Raw genomic sequence first — 19,955 nt, 5'->3', positions numbered from 1 at the left:
TGGTCCACCCACACAGACAGTGTGGTAGAGAAGGCGCAACAGCACCTCTTCAAACTCAGGAGGCTGAAGAAATTTGGCTTGCCACCCAAAACCCTCAAACTTTTACAGATGTACAATTGAGAGCATCCTGTCGGGCTGTATCACCACTTGGTACGGCAATTGCACCGCCCACAACCGCGGGGCTCTCCAGAGGGTGGGGTGGTCTGCACAACGCATCACCGGGGGCAAACTACCTGCCCTCCAGGACATCTATAGCACTCGATGTCACAGGAAGGCCAAAAAGATCATCAAGGACACGAGCCACTGCCTGTTCACCACGTTACAATCCAGAATGCGATGTCAGTACAGGTGCATCAAAGCGGGGACAAGAGACTGAAAAACTGCTTCTATCTCAAGGCCATCAGACTGTTAAACATCACTAACACAGAGAGACTGCTGCCTACATACAGACTTGATATCAGTGGTCACTTTAATAAATATATCACGAGTCACTTTAATAATGCCACTTTAATGGTGTTTACATATCTTGTATTACTCATCTCATATGTATATATTGTATTCTATACTATTCTACTGTATATTAGTCTGTACATTACTCATCTCATATGTATATATTGTATTCTATACTATTCTACTGTATATTAGTCTATGCATTACTCATCTCATATGTATATATTGTATTCTATACTATTCTACTGTATATTAGTCTGTACATTACTCATCTCATATGTATATATTGTATTCTATACTATTCTACTGTATATTAGTCTGTACATTACTCATCTCATATGTATATATTGTATTCTATACTATTCTACTGTATATTAGCCTCATGCATTACTCATCTCATATGTATATATTGTATTCTATACTATTCTACTGTATATTAGCCTATGCATTACTCATCTCATATGTATATATTGTATTCTATACTATTCTACTGTATATTAGCCTATGCATTACTCATCTCATATGTATATATTGTATTCTATACTATTCTACTGAATCTTAGTCTATACATTACTCATCTCATATGTATATATTGTATTCTATACTATTCTACTGTATCTTACTTTGTACGAAGCAATCCTTGATGCTCAGGACCTCAGACTGGGGCGACGGTTCACCTTCTAACAGGACTATGACTCTGAGTACACAGCCAACACAACGCAGAAGTGACTTCAGGAAAAGTCTCTAAATGCCCTTGAGTGGCCCAGCCAGACTTGAACCCGATCAAACATCTCTGGCAAGACCTGAATATAGCTGTGCAGCAACGCTCCCCATCTAACCTGACAGAGCTTGAGAAGAACTGCAGAGAAGAATGGGAGAAACTCCCCAAATACAGGTGTGCCAAGCTTGTAGCGTCATACCCACGAAGACTCGAGGCGGCAATCACTGCCAAAGGTGATTCAACAAAGTACTGAGTGAAGGGTCTGAATATATAATATTTATGTAAATGTCATATTTCAGTTTTTTTCTATACATTTCCATGTCTTTTGAAATATCCAATAAATGTCGTTCCACTTCATGATTGTGTCCCAATTCTTCACAAAAAATACAGTTTTATATCTTTATGTTTGAAGCCTGAAATGTGGCAAAAGGTTGCAAAGTTCAAGGGGGCCGAATTTTCACAAGGCACTGTATGTAAATGTCATATTTCCCTTTTTTTCTATACATTTGCAAACATGTCTAAAAACCAGTTTTTGCATTGTCATTATGGGCTATTGTGTTTAAATTAATTTTATACATTTTAGAATCAGGTTGTAATGTAACAAAATGTGGAAAAAGTCAAGGGGTCTGAAAACTTTCAGAATGCCCTGTACGTAAGTTGAAAACGCTATGTTAAAATATCTGTTTGTGTTTCATCGTGACTAACAGGGCATCTCGTGAAAATGTGAATCCACATGTGAAAGGTTGTGTGTAAAAATCCACATCTGAAGTGTTCCAAAAACACATGGTTCCACATGTGAAATTGTATCTGAAAAAAAAGTTGAGCAAAATGTGGAATTTTCCCATGTGAAATCATGCGAATTTTCCATAAGGGTCTTCATTTCATAAAGGCTTTGTTCACACAGTCACCTCACTTCTGATGTATTGGCATATCTGATACATATCTGATCTTTCCTCAATATGTGAACTGCAACAACAACAAAATACATGGAATCTGATCTTTTGAGATCCGATTTGTAACACAATCAAGTTTAATTGGATTTTTTGTATGTGACCTGCTGTTACCGCGACACCCACCAAAAAGTTGAAAGGACCATTGCTTCTGTGTGCTATAGGCTGAGAAAGGGTCGACCAATTGTAGATCAAGGTCGTCTCTGTGTCGTATTTGAATTCACATCTGATTAGCTAATTCCTGTGTTCCAGTTATCGCACGCCAAACACTCCAACTCTCAGCGATGAGTTCCGTAAGGACATTGATCGTCTGAGTTCATACTCTAAGACTTCCAAGGCCCAGTACCGCCGGCTCATAGACACCTATGGGACTCACTACATCCGCCAAGTTGACCTGGGAGGCCGGCTGACGATGACCACAGCAATACACACCTGTCAGGCTTCACATAGTGGCCTCTCTACAAACCAGGTGACTTACTTAGTCTCAATGCCTGTTGTAATAGAGGACATTTTCCATGAAAGGAAGCTACAGGAATTCAAACAGCAATCTGTAATCATTACGTACCACCAGAGCCGTATACTGTTAGATCATGGCTCTTGAACACTGTTCCTGGAGAGATACCCTCCTGTACGTTTACATCTATCTAGTCTATTGCTCTCCAACCCAGTTTTTTGAGAACTATCCTCCTGTATGTTTTCGCTCCAACCCCAGTTGTAACTAACCTGATTCAGCTCATCAACCAGCTAATTATTAGAATCAGGTGTACCAGATTAGAGCGAAAAACTACAACACAAGATTTTTTGCATGTATTTCTAGACGTTTAGTTGCATTCAGAAAACTCCATTGATTAATATTGCCCACGTAGCAAATGCATCAGTATTTTATGGAAGAAACCTTATAAACAACTCTCTGAATATATGGCTCTGTATTCCATCTCTCAGGTGGAATCCTGCTTGTCCTGGGGCTTTAAGGTAAACGCTGGGATATCTGTTTCCTCTAGTGATGAAAGGTGCTCCAAAGTTCTGGACAACCACGACTCGAAGACCTCCTACAGCTCTAGCTTCCTCAGCCACCACACCAAGGTGGTGGGAGGCTCTGGTTGGCCGGGGAGCTGTCACTCAACCGTAACGACTCAGTGGGGTTCCGTAGATGGATGAGAACCTTGAAGAACTTCCCGGACGTAATCTACTATTCTCTAACACCTCTGCACCTGCTCATACCCAACACGGCTGTCCAGCAGGGAATGAAGGTAACCTTTGGTTGTTGATATTTCCCTTAAATTCATTACTGGACCTTGAAGCCAGTTCCACAGCTATTTTTCTTTCTTGTCCTCTAATCAGGGACTGATTTAGACCTGGGACACAAGGTAGGTGAAATAATAAGGTCTGGACACACACATTTTTCTAGGTTGCAAAGGTCTGGCTTGATATTGTCATTTTTCGGTGTAGTAACAATGTCTTACATGTGTTCAAGTGATGGGGTTGGGACCCACTGGGGGTTGAGGCATAAATACGCAATGAGTAAAGATAACGTGTCTGTATATATATATATATATACACACATACAGTGTAGCCCAGCTTGAACTTATGGGTGTTCGCGGTCAGACCTGCATCCCTTAGTGCATCTACCACTGCCTGTAACCTACAAAGATGGGACTCCCATCTGTCACTGTGCACAATTATGTCATCCAAATAAGCTCTATTTTTGTTTCATCAGACCAGAGGACATTTCTCCAAAAAGTACAATCTTTGTCCCCATGTGAAGTTGCAGACCGTAGTCTGGCTTTTTTATGACCGTTTTGGAGCATTGGCTCGTTTTACTGTGGATATAGATACTTTGTACCCGTTTCCTCCAGCATCTTCACAAGGTCCATTGCTGTTGTTCTGCGATTGATTTGCACTTTTCACACAAGTTTGTTCATCTCTAGGAGACCGAATGCTTCTCCTTCCTTAGAGGTGTGACAACTGCGTGGTCCCATGGTGTTTATACTTGCGTACTATTGTTTGTACAGATGAACTTGGTACCTTCAGGCACTTGGAAACTGCTCCCAAGGATGAACCAGACATGTGGAGGTCTACAATTTTTTCTTCTGAGGTCTTGGCTGATTTCTTTTGATATTCCCATGATGTCAAGCAAAGAGGCACTGAGTTTGAAGGTAGGCCTTGAAATACATCCACAGTTACACTGCCAATTGACTCAAATTATGTCAATTAGCCTATCAGAAGCTTCTAAAGCCATGACATAATTTTGTTTATAGGCACAGTCATCTTAGTGAATGTAAACTTCTGACCCACTGGAATTGTGATACAATAAATTATCAGTGAAATAATCTGCTCAAAGTAGATGTCCTAACCGACTGTGGAGTGGTTGAAAAACGAGTTTTAATGACTCCAACCTAAGTGTATGTAAACTTAAAATAACTAGATAAGATATTCAAATCAAATTGTATTTGTTACATGTGCCGAATAGAATAGGTGAAATGCTTACTACCTTAATAACCTCTTGAAACTAGGGGGCACTATTTTTATTTTTGGAAAAATAACGTTCCCAAAGTAAACGGCCTATTTCTCAGGACCAGATGCTAGAATATGCATATAATTGACAGCTTAGGATAGAAAACTCTAAAGTTTCCAAAACTGTAAAAATAATATTGTCTGTGAGTATAACAGAACTGATATTGCAGGCGAAAGCCTGAGAAGAATCCAATCAGGAAGTGACTCTGATTTTGAAACCTCTGTGTTCCTATGCATCCCTATTGCCCATTTAAAGGGATATCAACCATATTCTTTTCTACGGCTTCCCTAAGGTGTCTACAGCCTTTAGACATAGTTTCAGGCCTTTATGTTGAAGAATGAGTGTGAACGACACATTGCATAAGTGGTCAGCTGATGGCTCTCAGAGTGATTCTTGCGCAAAAGAGAGAGGTAGCCATTATTCCTCCCGGTTGAAAAGCCAACTGTCCCGGTTGATATATTATCGAAAAGATATTTGAAAAACACCTTGAGGATTGATTTAAAAAAACGTTTGCCATTGTTACGAATCCCTTTTGGCCCGACAGTCTAGGGGGATGGTAATGAGACCCGTAACATAACTCATGCAAATTATTATTGTGACAAAGTTAAATTGTGAACGAAATAACTACGACAACAGAAATCTACCGTCAAACTCCAGGTTTATTTATAAACACGGTAATGGGGGAGCAGGAAAAGGGGCTGAGCTGGACCCAAGGAATGAAACAATAAATATACAAAAACACCCCTAAGCTAGACTAGCCTACTTTAACAGCTAACTAACTAACTAACCAAAAATACAGTGGGTGGTCCGCCCAGTTCTAACTAGTGTATTTAACAAAGTTTACCTACGGGTAGTGTATGCCCATTGGCGACTTGTCTTGATTTCCCCCTTTTCCCACCAGCAACAAACAAACACCATAACCAAAAACAATACTCACAGGTGATGACAAAGTGCTATGGAGGTGCTCAAACAAAAGAGAGGTTAAGACACAAAGCGAGAGTGAAACACAGAGACCTACAGACATGGCATTTACAGAGAGATTGAGCTCTAGAGCAAACAAATGATGGGGTTTTTAAACCATGGGGAAGGAATTGTGATAGGGTAGGAAACAGGAGGAGGTGTGTCTTCTGATTGATGATTGATTGTTGACTGATTGGGGAGTGATGATTTTCACCTGTGAGGGGAGAAGGAGAGAAAAGTACACAGGATACCTGTATCCGTAACACTCCCACCCTTAAAAGAGCAACCCTAGGGGGGATTGCGACCACAGTATTAATGAATACTCACAACAAAGCAACAACCTTGCAAAACATACAAAAATCATCATTTACACACGAGACAAAGCATCTGCCAATACATTATCAGAACCCTTTTTGTGACGGATCTCCAAATTATAATTTTGTACAATCAGCGCCCAACGCATAAGGCGCTGGTTCTGGTTGTACATTCGGTGGAGAAAAACTAAGGGGTTATGGTCAGTATACACAATCACTGGTAGGGCACTGGAACCAATGTATACTTCAAAGTATTGCAGAGCCAACAACAAAGCAAGAGCTTCTTGTTCAATAGTTTGCCTGACATTTGTTAAACTTTTGTGAAAAATAACAAATGGGATGATCCACTCCACTCTTGTCCTACTGCAGTAGAACAGCACCAGCACCTCTGGCACTAGCATCTATCTCAAGTTAACGGTTGTTCAAAATCCGGAGCAGCAAGTACAGGGGTATTGCATAAGAGTGCTTTCGCAGTATCAAAAGCTATCTTACAATAAATGATCTTGCCAGACTGAGCAAATTGGTCAATGGAGCAACTACCTCAGAGAAGTTTTTACAGAAGCTACGGTAGTAGCCAACCATCCCCAAAAAGCGGCGTAGCTCTCGTCTGGTGGTAGGTGCGGGGAATTCAATTATAGCCAAGACCAACAGGGTGCACCTGTCCATGGCCGACCTCTTTACCGAGATAGGTAACAGTAGCCTTCCCAAACTCGCACTTTGCCAAGTTCAGGGTTAGAGAAGCAGCTGCCAACCGTTCACATACTACCCTTAGCGAGTCAACATGATCTGACCACTCAGACAAATAAATCACTAGGTCATCAAGGTATGCACTACAATTAGGAACGCCAGCTAATACGGAGTTAACCAGTCGTTGGAAGGTGGCTGGTGCATTTCGCATCCCAAAAGCCATGACTGAGTACTGTAGGAAGTTGTCTGGGGTCACAAAGGCAGAAATCTCAGAAGCACGTGAAGTTAACGGAACCTGCCAGTAACCTTTTAAGAGGTCTAACTTAGTTACATACTTAGCAGCACCAATAGTGTCGATACAGTCGTCCAGTCTGGGTAACGGGAACGAATCTGGCATTGTGACAGAATTTACCTTTCGATAATCCGTACATAACCTGGACGTACCATCAGGTTTAGGAACTAGAATGCAAGGAGAACTCCAAGGGCTTGAACTTGGCTTAGCCAGGTCATTCTCCAACAAATATCTCACCTCATCCCTCATTATCTTCCTCTTGGAAGCGTTGATACGATATGGGTGTTGCTTGATAGGTGTAGCATTTCCAACATTAATGTCATGTTCCAACACATTGGTGCGAGTAGGAACGTCATTAAAGAGACATGGAAAACTGTGTAGTAGCCTCACAATATCATTGGCCTGTCCATCCGTTAAATGAACCAGACCGGATTGGATAGACAGCAGCATTTCTGAGTTGGGCAATCTAACACACTGCTGTTGAGTGTTGCGCAACTCCAATCCATCATCATCATCATCAATATAACAGTCCACTATGATAGCAGTAGTAGCAGAGGAGACAGCAGTACCTTCCTCTGTTTTTGAACTATCTAACTGTGTGATGGGTTGGGTGTGGTAAGCTTTCAACATGTTAATGTGACACACGAGATTGGCGTTGTCTATCAGGAGTTTGAAGCACAGAGTCAGTTTCACTTATTTTCTTTTCAATTAAATAAGGACCAGAGAAACGAGCTGACAGGGAAGATCCTGGAACAGGTAATAACACCAGTACTTGGTCACCTGGCTGTAGTGGACGAGAAACAGCCTCTTTATCATAGTGTCTTTCCATGCTCTTCTGTGAGGAAGACAGAGCTTCCTTTGCGAGAGCACAAGCTTGGTGTAGGCGCTCACGAAAGCGACTAACGTAGTCCAACACATTCTCGTCTCCTGTACACAACTCTTGGGACAAGAACTGTTCTTTAAGGACTTTCATTGGTCCTCTCACTGTATGACCAAACACTAGTTCAGCCGGGCTGAAACCTAGGGACTCCTGCACAGTTTCACGAGCAGCAAACAAAACTAGAGGAACTCCCTCATCCCAATCTTTCTCAGATTCCAAACAATATTTACGTAGCATAGACTTCAGTGTCTGATGCCATCTTTCAAGCGCACCCTGAGACTCTGGGTGATAGGCGCTTGACACACGGTGCGTAATTGACAAGGATTTTAACACCTGCTTGAAGAGCTTGGATAGGAAATTGGTACCTTGATCGCTTTGTACCACCTTAGGTAACCCGAATGTCGTGAAGAATTTTATTAAGGCTTTACTCACTACCGGGGCTGTAACCCTTCTCAGAGGAATGGCCTCGGGGTATCTTGTAGCCATACACATTATCGTTAACAAAAACTGGTTACCCGATTTTGTCTTCGGTAACGGTCCGACACAATCAACCACCACATGCTCGAATGGTTCACCTATGACAGGTATGGGACAAAGAGGAGCGGGAGGAATAACCTGATTTGGGTTTTCCTGTTATCTGACATGTGTGGCATGCCCGACAGAACTGAGCCACATCTTGTTTTAAACCCGGCCAAAAGAAATGTTGAAGGATCCGATCATAAGTCTTTGTGATTCCTAAATGACCAGACCACTGGTGATCATGAGCAAGGGATAACACATTTTGTCGAAAGGCTGTAGGAATCACTATTTGGTAAACAGCATTCCAATCTCCATCCGCGTCAACATGGGATTTCCATTTACGCATGAGGAGATTACCATCAATGAAGTAAGCCACGTTCTTCTTCTTCACATCTTCCAATGAGACAACACTAGAAAAACATTTAGCAAGCTTGTTGTCAACCTTTTGGTTAGCAATCAGCTGCTCACGAGTGACTGGTAACTGTATTGCATCAGCAATAAGTTCAACATTCTTTGATTCTTTCCTGGGCTGTTTGTCAGAGGTGATCAGCTTCTCAGAGGTATCACACAATCCATCTTCTTGATCAACCTCTTTGAAGAGAACAGTGTTTGACAAATCTATCACGTCACCCTCTTGTCGTGCCTGAGCACGAGTGACAGCACAAGCAGGGAACACATGTGGATAACTCTGTGCCAGCTCATTGGAGAGAGAGTGGTCACTTTTATCCAACACTTCTAATACGGGTACTATCTTTCCTCTGGAAATATTGTTACCCATTATAAAGGTCACACCTTTTACTGGCAACATAGGAAGTCTGAATATTTCACTGATTAACTCAGAGTGTACTTTCGCAAAGTGCAATGGCACTGGGACAAAACCCATTTCAATACCCTGCACTAACACACTGGAACCACAGTATGTATCGTCAGATAAGGGCAACACATCAGACAATATAAACGACTGCGCCGCACCAGTATCTCGAAGGATTTTAACCGGTCGCTGAGACGCTTCGTCATTCGTTAGGGACACAAACCCCTCGAAAATGAATGGTTCATAACTGCGGTCGGGGACTGAGACTTTCAAACTACAGTTACCCTGAGGCACCTGTTTTGTTGCAGACCTCACAACCGTACGAATTAGAGCAACACCTGTTGGCGGCTTGGCACGAAGAGGCATCCCTTGTTTGCGTTTTAGCAGGAAACAATCATTAATCATATGTCCCACTTTATGACAATAGAAACAGGGACGCTCATTCTTCTGGCGTGCTTGATATACTACTGCTGGTCGACTAGGTCTAAAAGTAGGAAACTCAGTGGCTCTACTCTCAGTTTGAGCCGAAAACACACTCTTGTGCGTCAACACAAACTCGTCTGCCAACACAGACGCTTCTGCCAGGGAGGATACTTTCTGTTCGTTTAGGTAAACTACAATGCGTTCGGGTAAGCAATTTTTAAACTCTTCCAACAAGATTAACTCCCGGAGAGAGTTGAAATCAGTTACCTTACTAGCAGCATGCCATTTATCAAACAGATTTCCCTTGTCTCTAGCAAATTCCACATAAGTCTTACTAGAAGACTTTCTATGAGACCTAAATCTCTGTCGGTATGCCTCAGGCACAAGCTCATAGGCACGAAGAACAGTAGCTTTGACCACTTCATAATTCAAACTGTCCTCTAGAGGTAGCGCTGACAAAACCTCTTGGGCTTTACCAGTTAATTTACACTGAATAATAGACACCATACCTCTTCAGGCCATTTCAATGCTACGGCTATACGCTCAAATACACAAAAATAGGAGTCAACCTCTGACTCTCTGAACAAAGGTACTAAGGCAATCTGCCTACTAATGTCAAACGTGTTTGAGAACACAGCAGGTGAGGACGGCTCACAAACAGGCACAGTAGGAACGAAGGCTAGCCTTGCTGTCTCTGCCTCCAGTTCCATCTGGCGCATTTTGAACTCCAACTGCCTTTGTTCTCGTTCTGCCTCAATTTTACACATCTCCAACTGCCGTTGTTCTCGTTCTTTTTCTGCCTCAATTTTACACATCTCCAACTGCCGTTGTTCTCGTTCTTTTTCTGCCTCAATTTTACACATCTCCAACTGGAGAGTCTCTCGCCTAATTTGGGCTCTCTTCCGCCTCCAGTTGTAACTGTGCTATACGGACATCCCTCCTGGCATCACCATTTGACAGTGGGGAGAGTGGATCAAAACGGGACAATGTGGCTGGTGTTTTAGCCTCTCCCTCATTATCAGACACCAATGGGCTTACAGGAGCAGCAACATCCCCTACAGGGGTAGTAGACTCAGGCAGCGGTAACACAAGCACCTGCTCTTCAAACAACACATTTAATACTAGCTGTTTAACCGCCGCCTTAACTAAACTCTGCGGAAACGATACTGAATAATGGTCAGCCAAGGTCATTAAATCAACTCTACGACATTTGTCAAAAACCTCCCACGAAGGGTTATCCAAAAAGGATTTCAAATCAAAAGTAGTCATTTTACACTACTTCACAAGTGCCAAAGAAAATAGCAAAAACTAATGCTACTTCAGCTATGACGCTCAACACTGAACTATACCACTACAACAATCTACATGAGCGGCATGGGTGTCAGTTATGACAGATCCGGGATGAGGCTCCACTTATGTTACGAATCCCTTTTGGCCCGACAGTCTAGGGGGATGGTAATGAGACCCGTAACATAACTCATGCAAATTATTATTGTGACAAAGTACAAGTGTGAACGAAATAACTACGACAACAGAAATCTACCGTCAAACTCCAGGTTTATTTATAAACACACGGTAATGGGGGAAGCAGGAAAAGGGGCTGAGCTGGACCCAAGGAATGAAACAATAAATATACAAAAACATCCCTAAGCTAGACTAGCCTACTTTAACAACAGCTAACTAACCAAAAATACAGTGGGTGGTCCGCCCAGTTCTAACTAGTGTATTTAACAAAGTTTACTACGGGTAGTGTATGCCCATGGGCGACTTGTCTTGGTTTCCCCCTTTTCCCACCAGCAACAAACACCATAACCAAAAACAATACTCACAGGTGATGACAAAGTGCTATGGAGGTGCTCAAACAAAAGAGAGGTTAAGACACAAAGCGAGAGTGAAACACAGAGACCTACAGACATGGCATTTACAGAGAGATTGAGCTCTAGAGCAAACAAATGATGGGGTTTTTAAACCATGGGGAAGGAACTGTGATAGGGTAGGAAACAGGAGGAGGTGTGTCTTCTGATTGATGATTGATTGTTGACTGATTGGGGAGTGATGGGGAGAAGGAGAGAAACGTACACAGGATACACACACACAGACACAGGATACCTGTATCCGTAACAGCCATGTTTCTCTCGATATTATGGATATAATTTGGAATTTTTGCCTGCGTTGTCGTGAACGCTATTTCCGGGGATTCCTGGGCAAAACGCACTAAACTAACAGAGGTATTTGGATATAAAAATATCTTTATGGAACAAAAGGAACATTTGCTGTCTAACTGGGAGTCTCGTGAGTGAAAACATCCGAAGATCATCAAAGGTAAATTATTCATTTGATTGCTTTTCTGATTTTTGTGACCAAGCTTCCTGCTGCTAGGTGGACATAATGCTATGCTAGGCTATCGATAAACTTACACACGCTTGTCTTGCTTTCGCTGTAAAGCATAATTTCAAAATCTGAGATGACAGGTTGATTAACAAAAGTGTTTCAAAACATTACACTTGTGATTTCATGAATATGAATATTTTCTAGTAATATTTTTTGACTGTTGCGCTCTGCTATTCGGCGGTTGCTTATGACAATTCTCCCGAAGCAGGTAGGGGTAGTTCTAAGATTAACCAACAAATCAGTTCTATGAATATACATTTACTATATTTATAGTTTATTTACTAAATAAATGAAAGTTTAAAAAATCTATCAAAAAGTAACACAAGAAAATGACATAACAATAAGGAGGCTATATACAGGTGGTACCGGTACCGAGTCAATGTGCGGGGATTACAGGTTAGTTGAGGTCATTTGTACATGTACTGTAGGTAGGGGTAAAGTGACTATGCATTGATAATAAGCAGCGAGTAGCAGCAGTGTAAAAAAACAAAACAAAGGGGGTGGAAAATTGCTCAACAGTCTCATGGGTCTAGATGTGTTAAGGAGCCTTTTGGACCTAGACTTGGGTGACTGTAGTTTTTGAAACATTTTTGGGCCTTCCTCTGACACCGCCTAGTATATAGGTCCTGGATGGCAGGAAGCTTGGCCCAGCGACACCGCCGGTCCTGGATGGCAGGAAGCTTATAGTAGGTCCTGGATGGCAGGAAGCAGGATAGGTCCTGGATGGCAGGAAGCCCCAGTGACACCGCCTAGTATATAGGTCCTGGATGGCAGGAAGCTTGGCCCAGTGACACCGCCTAGTATATAGGTCCTGGAAGGCAGGAAGCTTGGCCCAGTGACACCGCCTAGTATATAGGTCCTGGATGGCAGGAAGCTTGGCCCAGTGACACCGCCTAGTATATAGGTCCTGGATGGCAGGAAGCTTGGCCCAGTGACACCGCCTAGTATATAGGTCCTGGATGGCAGGAAGCTTGGCCCAGTGACACCGCCTAGTATATAGGTCCTGGATGGCAGGAGGCTTGGCCCAGTGACACCGCCTAGTATATAGGTCCTGGATGGCAGGAAGCTTGGCCCAGTGACGCATTGGGCAGTACAAACTACTCTATGAAGCGCCTTACGGTCAAATGCCGAGCAGTTGACATACGAGGCGGTGAGTCAACCGGTCAGGATGCTCTCGATGTTGCAGCTATATAACTTTTTGAGTATCTGGGGACCCATGCCAAATATTTTCAGTCTCCTGAGGGGGATATTGTTGTGCCCTCTTCAAGACTGGATTGTTGTGTTTGAACCATGATAGTTTGTTGGTGAAGTGGACACCAAGGAACTTGAAACTCCCGACACGCTCCACTACAGCCCTATCGATGCTCATCGGGGCCTCCTTTTCCTTTAGTCCACGCTCAGCTCCATTGTTCTGCTCACAATGAGGGAGAGGTTGTTGTCCTGGCACCACACTGCCAGGTCTCTGACCTCCTCTCTATAAGCTCATCGTTGTCATAGATCATGTGACAGCAAATTTAATTATGGCATTGCAGTCATGGGTGAACAGGGAGTACAGGAGGGGACTAAGCACGCACCCCTGAGGGGCTCCAGTGTTGAGGATCAGCGTGGCAGACGTGTTGTTGCCTACCCTTACCACCTGGGAGCACCCTGGAATTCCAGGAACCATTTGCAGAGGGAGGTGTTTAATCCCAGGGTCCTTAGCTTAGCGATGAGCTTTGTGGGGACTATGGTGTTGAACACTGAGCTGTGGTCAATGAACAGCATTCTCACATAGGTGTTCCTTTTGTTCAACTGGGAGAGGGCAGTGTGGAGTGCGATTGAGATTGCGTCATCTGTGGACCTGTTGGTGCGGTATGCGAATTGGATTGGGTCTAGGGTTTCTGGGATAATTGTGTTGATGTGAGCCATGAACAGCCTTTCAAAGCACTTAATGGCTAGCGACATGAGTGCTACAGTCTGTAGTCATTTAGGCAGGTTACCTTCGCTTTCTTGGTTACAGGGACTATGATGGCCTGTTTGAAACATGTAGGTTTTACAAATTCAGTCAGGGAGAAGTTGAAAATGTCAGTGAAGACACGTGCCAGTTGGTCCAGGCATGCGTTGAGTACATGTCCTGGTAATCCATCTGGCCCCGCGGCTTTGTGATTGTTGACCTCTTTAAAGGTCTTGCTCATATCGGCTTCGGAGAGAGCGTGATCACACAGTTGTCTGGAACAGCTGGTGCTCTCATACATACTTCAGTGTTGCTTGCCTCGAAGCGAGTATAAAAGGCATCTTGTTTGCCTGTTAGGCTCGCTTCACTGGGCAGCTGGTTGCTGGGTTCCCCTTTGTAGTCCGTAATAGTTTGCAAGCCCAGCCACATTAGATGAGCATCAGAGCCGGGTGTAGTAGGATTTGGGCCTGTTCTTCCCAAAGCAGTATATCCTTAGCGTCGGAATCATTAAATAAAAAATCTTTGTCCAGTTCGAGGTGAGTAATCGCTGTTCTGATGTCCAGAAGCTATTTTCGCTCATAAGAGACGGTAGCAGCAACATTATGTACAAAATGAGTTGCAAATGATAAAAAAAAGAACAAAATAGCACAGTTGGTTAGGAGCCAATAAAATGCTAGCTATCCCCTCCGGTGCCATTTTAAGTGAGAGAGCCTTCCTCTGTTTCCTTCCTCAAAGAACTCTGCAGAACAACTTGTCAAAACCGTATTTGTTTTGGTGACGGTCTTTGTTTTGGCGATGAGCCCGCCACTGACACAACAGCCGGTTCCAACTGCCGCTGAGAAAGAGACTGAAGTACTAATTGGTGAATGCCTAGGAGAGGAGAAACCACTCCCCTTTAGCTGGTTAGCCTAACTTACCAACCTAGGTCATGACGTGGCCCTTTCTGGGTGTAGATCGTGCCCCGCCCCCAGACATCACATTAGGTGTCATGGACAGCCCTTTTCTACTGTTACGTATAAAACCCACTCTTGATGAAATTCATGAGCTGAGCATGAGCTGAGGTTGCAAATGGTTACATTTCTGAGACCAAAACATGCCGGGTGACACTGTGTGAAGTGGTTTAAACTACAACTCTACCAAATCTTAGACACACATTGCTCGTCTGCAGCTAGAAATGACATAACTGAGGACGAGAATACAGACAATCACCGAAACATTTATAGAATGGTACTCTGGAGTATCCATTCTAACCTCAAAATACTTTACGACTTCAATGAAAATGACTCGGTCGACTCTATCCAGCAGACGGACTGGATTCCAACATAGAAGACAACATCGACACAAGGGCGTAAATATAAATATAAATTCCTTTTCGAATGAGTGGCCGTTCATGGGCAAAGGATTTGCATTTCAATGAATATAATTATAGACTGTGTGTTATGGATCCATGTTGTCTTTCCCGCTCTTTCTCAGTCCACACCCCATTCCTTTGTCCACCAAGCCGTCATATCAGCTTAGCCCACTAGGGGATCTGCCCTATCATTGTTAGTAACCAATATCTACTGTTTGTTATGTATTTCTGTGATTATTTAGTTAGTTAGTAAATTAGTAATTAAGCCAATTTGTGTATGGATGATTCGTTGGAGAGGCTGGGTTTGTGCAGATAACCAAGAATTTCACGACATTTGAAATGAGACTGACGTGAGGTTAAGAATAATTAATGAATAGAAGACTAATTGATCAGATATTAAAATATCTGAAGAGTTACATTCAGAAAATTGTAACTTTGTAATCGGAAAATTTTCCATGGTGCCCCGACTTCCTAGTTAATTAAGTTCACATGATTAGTTTAGTCACGTAATAATAATAATTACACAGAGAATTGATTTGATAAAATAAGTTCAAATTTGATGATTCTAAAAACACAAAACTACCGGGCTGGTAGGATATGATATGTACATATAAAGTACACGAGGCACTTCAAGGATATTTCATTCTATTAATTTCTATTGTTATTGGCCAGAGATTACAAAGAGTTTGAACTTTGGAGAATAAAACCCAGAAGTTTGACGTAACCTGATGAACCTTGTTTGTTATATAATTATATTACCTCAGGTGGGTTTGCTTATTGGAGATTCTTGTCACAGGATGCATAAATATAACCTAAAATGTGGATCTTAAGTTATATGTTATATGTCAATTAATATGTTAACATTTTGTTCAAAATACAAAGGAGGCTGTCCAGGATTACCTGAAGGAGAACGCCCTCCCGAAGAGCACCGGGGAACTGCCCTGTGGGGATCGTTACTCTAATCGGGACTCAAACTGCTGCCTCAGGATGGTCTCACAGGGAAGACTGGTGGTGACAGTGGTCAGAGCCTGGGGACTGGTGGGAGACTACCACTGGATAGCAGGAGACACTGAAGGGTATGTAATATTACTGCACAATTTCAGTTCCCTACAGAGGTGTAGTGGAGGGTAAACACAGGTAAACTGTTCAGTTCCCTACAGAGGTGCAGTGGAGGGTAAACTGTTCAGTTCTCTAACAGAGGTGTAGTGGAGGGTAAACTGTTCAGTTCTCTACAGAGGTGTAGTGGAGGGTAAACTGTTCAGTTCTCTACAGAGGTGTAGTGGAGGGTAAACTGTTCAGTTCTCTAACAGAGGTGTAGTGGAGGGTAAACTGTTCAGTTCTCTACAGAGGTGTAGTGGAGGGTAAACACAGGTAAACTGTTCAGTTCTCTAACAGAGGTGTAGTGGAGGGTAAACTGTTCAGTTCTCTACAGAGGTGTAGTGGAGGGTAAACTGTTCAGTTCTCTAACAGAGGTGTAGTGGAGGGTAAACACCGGTAAACTGTTCAGTTCTCTAACAGAGGTGTAGTGGAGGGTAAACTGTTCAGTTCTCTAACAGAGGTGTAGTGGAGTGTAAACACCGGTAAACTGTTCAGTTATCTTGTCCCTTTCACTAGGTTGTAGTAATGACAGTTTGTCCCTTTCACTAGGTTGTAGTAATGACAGTTTGTCCCTTTCACTAGGTTGTAGTAATGACAGTTTGTCCCTTTCACTAGGTTGTAGTAATGACAGGTTGTCCCTTTCACTAGGTTGTAGTAATGACAGGTTGTCCCTTTCACTAGTTTGTAGTAATGACAGGTTGTCCCTTTCACTAGGTTGTAGTAATGACAGGTTGTCCCTTTCACTAGGTTGTAGAAATGACAGGTTGTCCCTTTCACTAGGTTGTAGTAATGACAGGTTGTCCCTTTCACTAAATGTAAGATAACCAGCAAACCACAGTTTACTAATCTTGATGCTCAAACAAGCGTGATAATGTTCCATTACAAGCCTTTTATTATCTATAGAGTGCACTACACTCTTAAAAAAAGGGTTCCAAAAGGGTTACTCTGCTGACCCCAGGAGAACCCTTTTTGGTTCCAAGTAGAACCCTTTTTGGTTCCATGTAGAATACTCTGTGTAAAGGCTTCTATATTGAACTCAAAAGATTTCTACCTGGAACCAAAAAGGGTTCTTCAAAGTCTTTTCCTATGGGGTCAGCCAAAGAACCCTGTTAGGTTCTAGATAGAACCCTTTTTTTCTAAGAGTGTACTTTGTACACTATATAGGGAATACTGATCCATTTGGGATGGCAAGCAATATGTGCCTACTGGAGTAGCCCACCTCTCATTCCACGGAGGGCCGAGTGTCTGACGGTTCTCTCTCCTCTCTCATTCCACTGAGGGCAGAGTGTCTGACGGTTTTCTCTCCTCTCTCATTTCACTGAGGGCCGAGTGTCTGACGGTTTTCTCTCCTCTCTCATTCCACGGAGGGCCGAGTGTCTGCCGGTGTTCTCTCCTCTCTCATACTTGATTGATGAATAAAGGTCACTAATTAGTAAGGAGATCCCCCTCACCTGGTTGTCTTAAGTCGTCATTGAAAGGAAAAATCTAAAACCAGTATAGACTAGGTCCTTCATGGAATGACTTTGATCCTCTTGTGGCAGGTCATAGTATTTTAATCTTTCCAGTTTGTTTCCAACTTCCTGTTTCTCCACCTGCTACAGGTACGCTGTGGTCACCTACGGTTCCAAGTCCATTGAGACCGATGTGATTCTGTCCAACAATCCTGTCTGGAATGTTACCTTTGACATGGGTCCCTTTGACAAAGACCTGAGTCTAAAGGTGGCGGTCTGGGATGACGATCTTTATCCTGTGGATAAAGATGATATCCTGATTGACTGTACCATCAACCTTGAGCAGGGGACACACGGACACTGGTGTACCAACAGTGGGGAGGGCTTTTATTTCCTGTACACCCTCACCTGTGACCCTCACCTGACTGGGGACAAGTGTGAAAAATACAAACCTTTCAGAGCCACAACACACAAACCTTCCACCCCGACAGTCCACTCTACTCCACTCTACTCAACCCCCACCCCGACAGTCCACTCTACTCCACTCTACTCAACCCCCACCCCGACAGTCCACTCTACTCCACTCTACTCAACCCCCACCCCGACAGTCCACTCTACTCCACTCTACAGTAAGAGTGTGCATCTCTTTCCTACCTTTCCTGTCCAGAGTTCAGCAGTCCTATACCTGTGGTTCTTTTACATCTCTGTATAATGTATCCCTCACAACACACTGGAGTAAATGCATCCCAGGCAGTGGGTCTGTTGCCTGTACAGCTCACCAGGAACCAGGTTGGAAACAAGGGGAATAATTAGAATATGTTTTCCCCTTTGTGGTACTCTGTGCATCTCCCCCCCCCCACACAATCTTTCAATCAACCATGTCTTTATCTGTCATGTATAATCAGGGAGTATATAGGGTTCAGATGACTATATAATGATTATTCACATCAAAGCTTGTATGTGACCTCAACAAATAAAATGTTACCATGTATTTTAATGGCGGCTGTCAAACAAATAAATACTGTATGTGTTAAATTTTTTAAAAACCTCTAAAACCTCTAAAGCCAAAGATGTCGGTGGTTTTGATAAAGTTCTTTAAAACACATGAAGATGTTTTAACTTCACCAATAACACATCCGATTAATCAGTACTAATCTAAGTAGTAATCTAAGTACTAATCAGTAGTAATCTAAGTAGTAATCTAAGTACTGATCAGTAGTAATCTAAGTACTAATCAGTAGTAATCTAAGTACTGATCAGTAGTAATCTAAGTATTAATCAGTAGTAATCTAAGTAGTAATCTAAGTACTAATCAGTAGTAATCTAAGTACTAATCAGTAGTAATCTAAGTACTAATCAGTAGTCGTTTAAGTACTAATCAGTAGTAATCTAAGTACTAATCTAAGTAATCTAGTATTAGCATTAGTCAGCTGCTGTTACCACCATGTTCAAGTCAATAATTATATACCTAGAAGTATTTTGCCAATTGTTTCAAAGGCTGTAGAGAGAGTAGTTGATGCTGAGTGTCACGTTCTGACCCTAGTTATTGTGTTAATTGTTTGTTTTAGTTGGTCAGGACGTGAGTTGGGTGGGCATTCTATGTTTTGTGTTTCTAGGTTGGTTTTCTGTGTTCGGCCTAGTATGGTTCTCAATAAGAGGCAGGTGTTGTAAGTTGTCTCTGATTGAGAATAATACTTAGGTTTCACTGTGGTTTTGTGGGTGATTGTTTCCGTGTCTATGTTAGTTGCTTGTCTCAGCACAGTTCTCATTACTGTTTCGGTTTTTGTTCACGTTTATTTTTTTTGTATTTTAGTGTTCAGTTTATGACTTTCAAATAAACAATATGGACACTTACGACTCTGCGCATTGGTCCTCTGATCCTTCTCGCTAGAGGAGGAAAACCCTTACACTGAGCAATTCACTGATCATTTGAATACTAGGGATTTCTCATTGTAACCCATACAATTTGGCTTCAGAGATGGTATTTTTTGGAGAAGGTTAAATAAACATTTGACAAAGGCGAAGTGACAGGAGCTGTGTTTTATATATTTGCTAAAAGCATTTGATACTGTAAATCACAGAATACTACTCTCTAATCTAGGAAGGTTAAATTATTCCCCCAATGCTTTAAAATGGATGGATTAGTTGATCTGACAGAATGCAGTGTTAGAATCAACCAGGAAGTCTAATTGTCTGGCAACTGTGCAAT

General features: G+C 42.5%; 1 protein-coding gene across 1 annotated transcript in view; it reads left to right on the top strand.

The window, feature by feature from the left end:
- Window positions 1-19,955, top strand: part of LOC112238632 (perforin-1-like) — a gene marked incomplete at its 3' end in the record, with an annotated part of 30,603 nt that overhangs the window by 7,444 nt on the left and 3,204 nt on the right. Inside the window, exons 3-8 of the mRNA XM_042314743.1 lie at window positions 2,374-2,590; window positions 3,064-3,093; window positions 3,183-3,371; window positions 16,080-16,273; window positions 17,897-18,181; window positions 18,277-18,375. Of these exons, the coding sequence (XP_042170677.1) occupies window positions 2,374-2,590; window positions 3,064-3,093; window positions 3,183-3,371; window positions 16,080-16,273; window positions 17,897-18,181; window positions 18,277-18,375 (1,014 nt within the window). The remainder of the gene's footprint in view (window positions 1-2,373; window positions 2,591-3,063; window positions 3,094-3,182; window positions 3,372-16,079; window positions 16,274-17,896; window positions 18,182-18,276; window positions 18,376-19,955) is intronic.

The sequence above is a fragment of the Oncorhynchus tshawytscha genome, unplaced genomic scaffold (genome assembly GCF_018296145.1).
Source record: "Oncorhynchus tshawytscha isolate Ot180627B unplaced genomic scaffold, Otsh_v2.0 Un_contig_622_pilon_pilon, whole genome shotgun sequence".
Taxonomy (NCBI): Eukaryota; Metazoa; Chordata; class Actinopteri; order Salmoniformes; family Salmonidae; genus Oncorhynchus; species Oncorhynchus tshawytscha.
The sequence above is the reverse complement of the archived record's forward strand: the minus strand, read 5'-3'. Positions and strand labels throughout refer to the sequence as shown.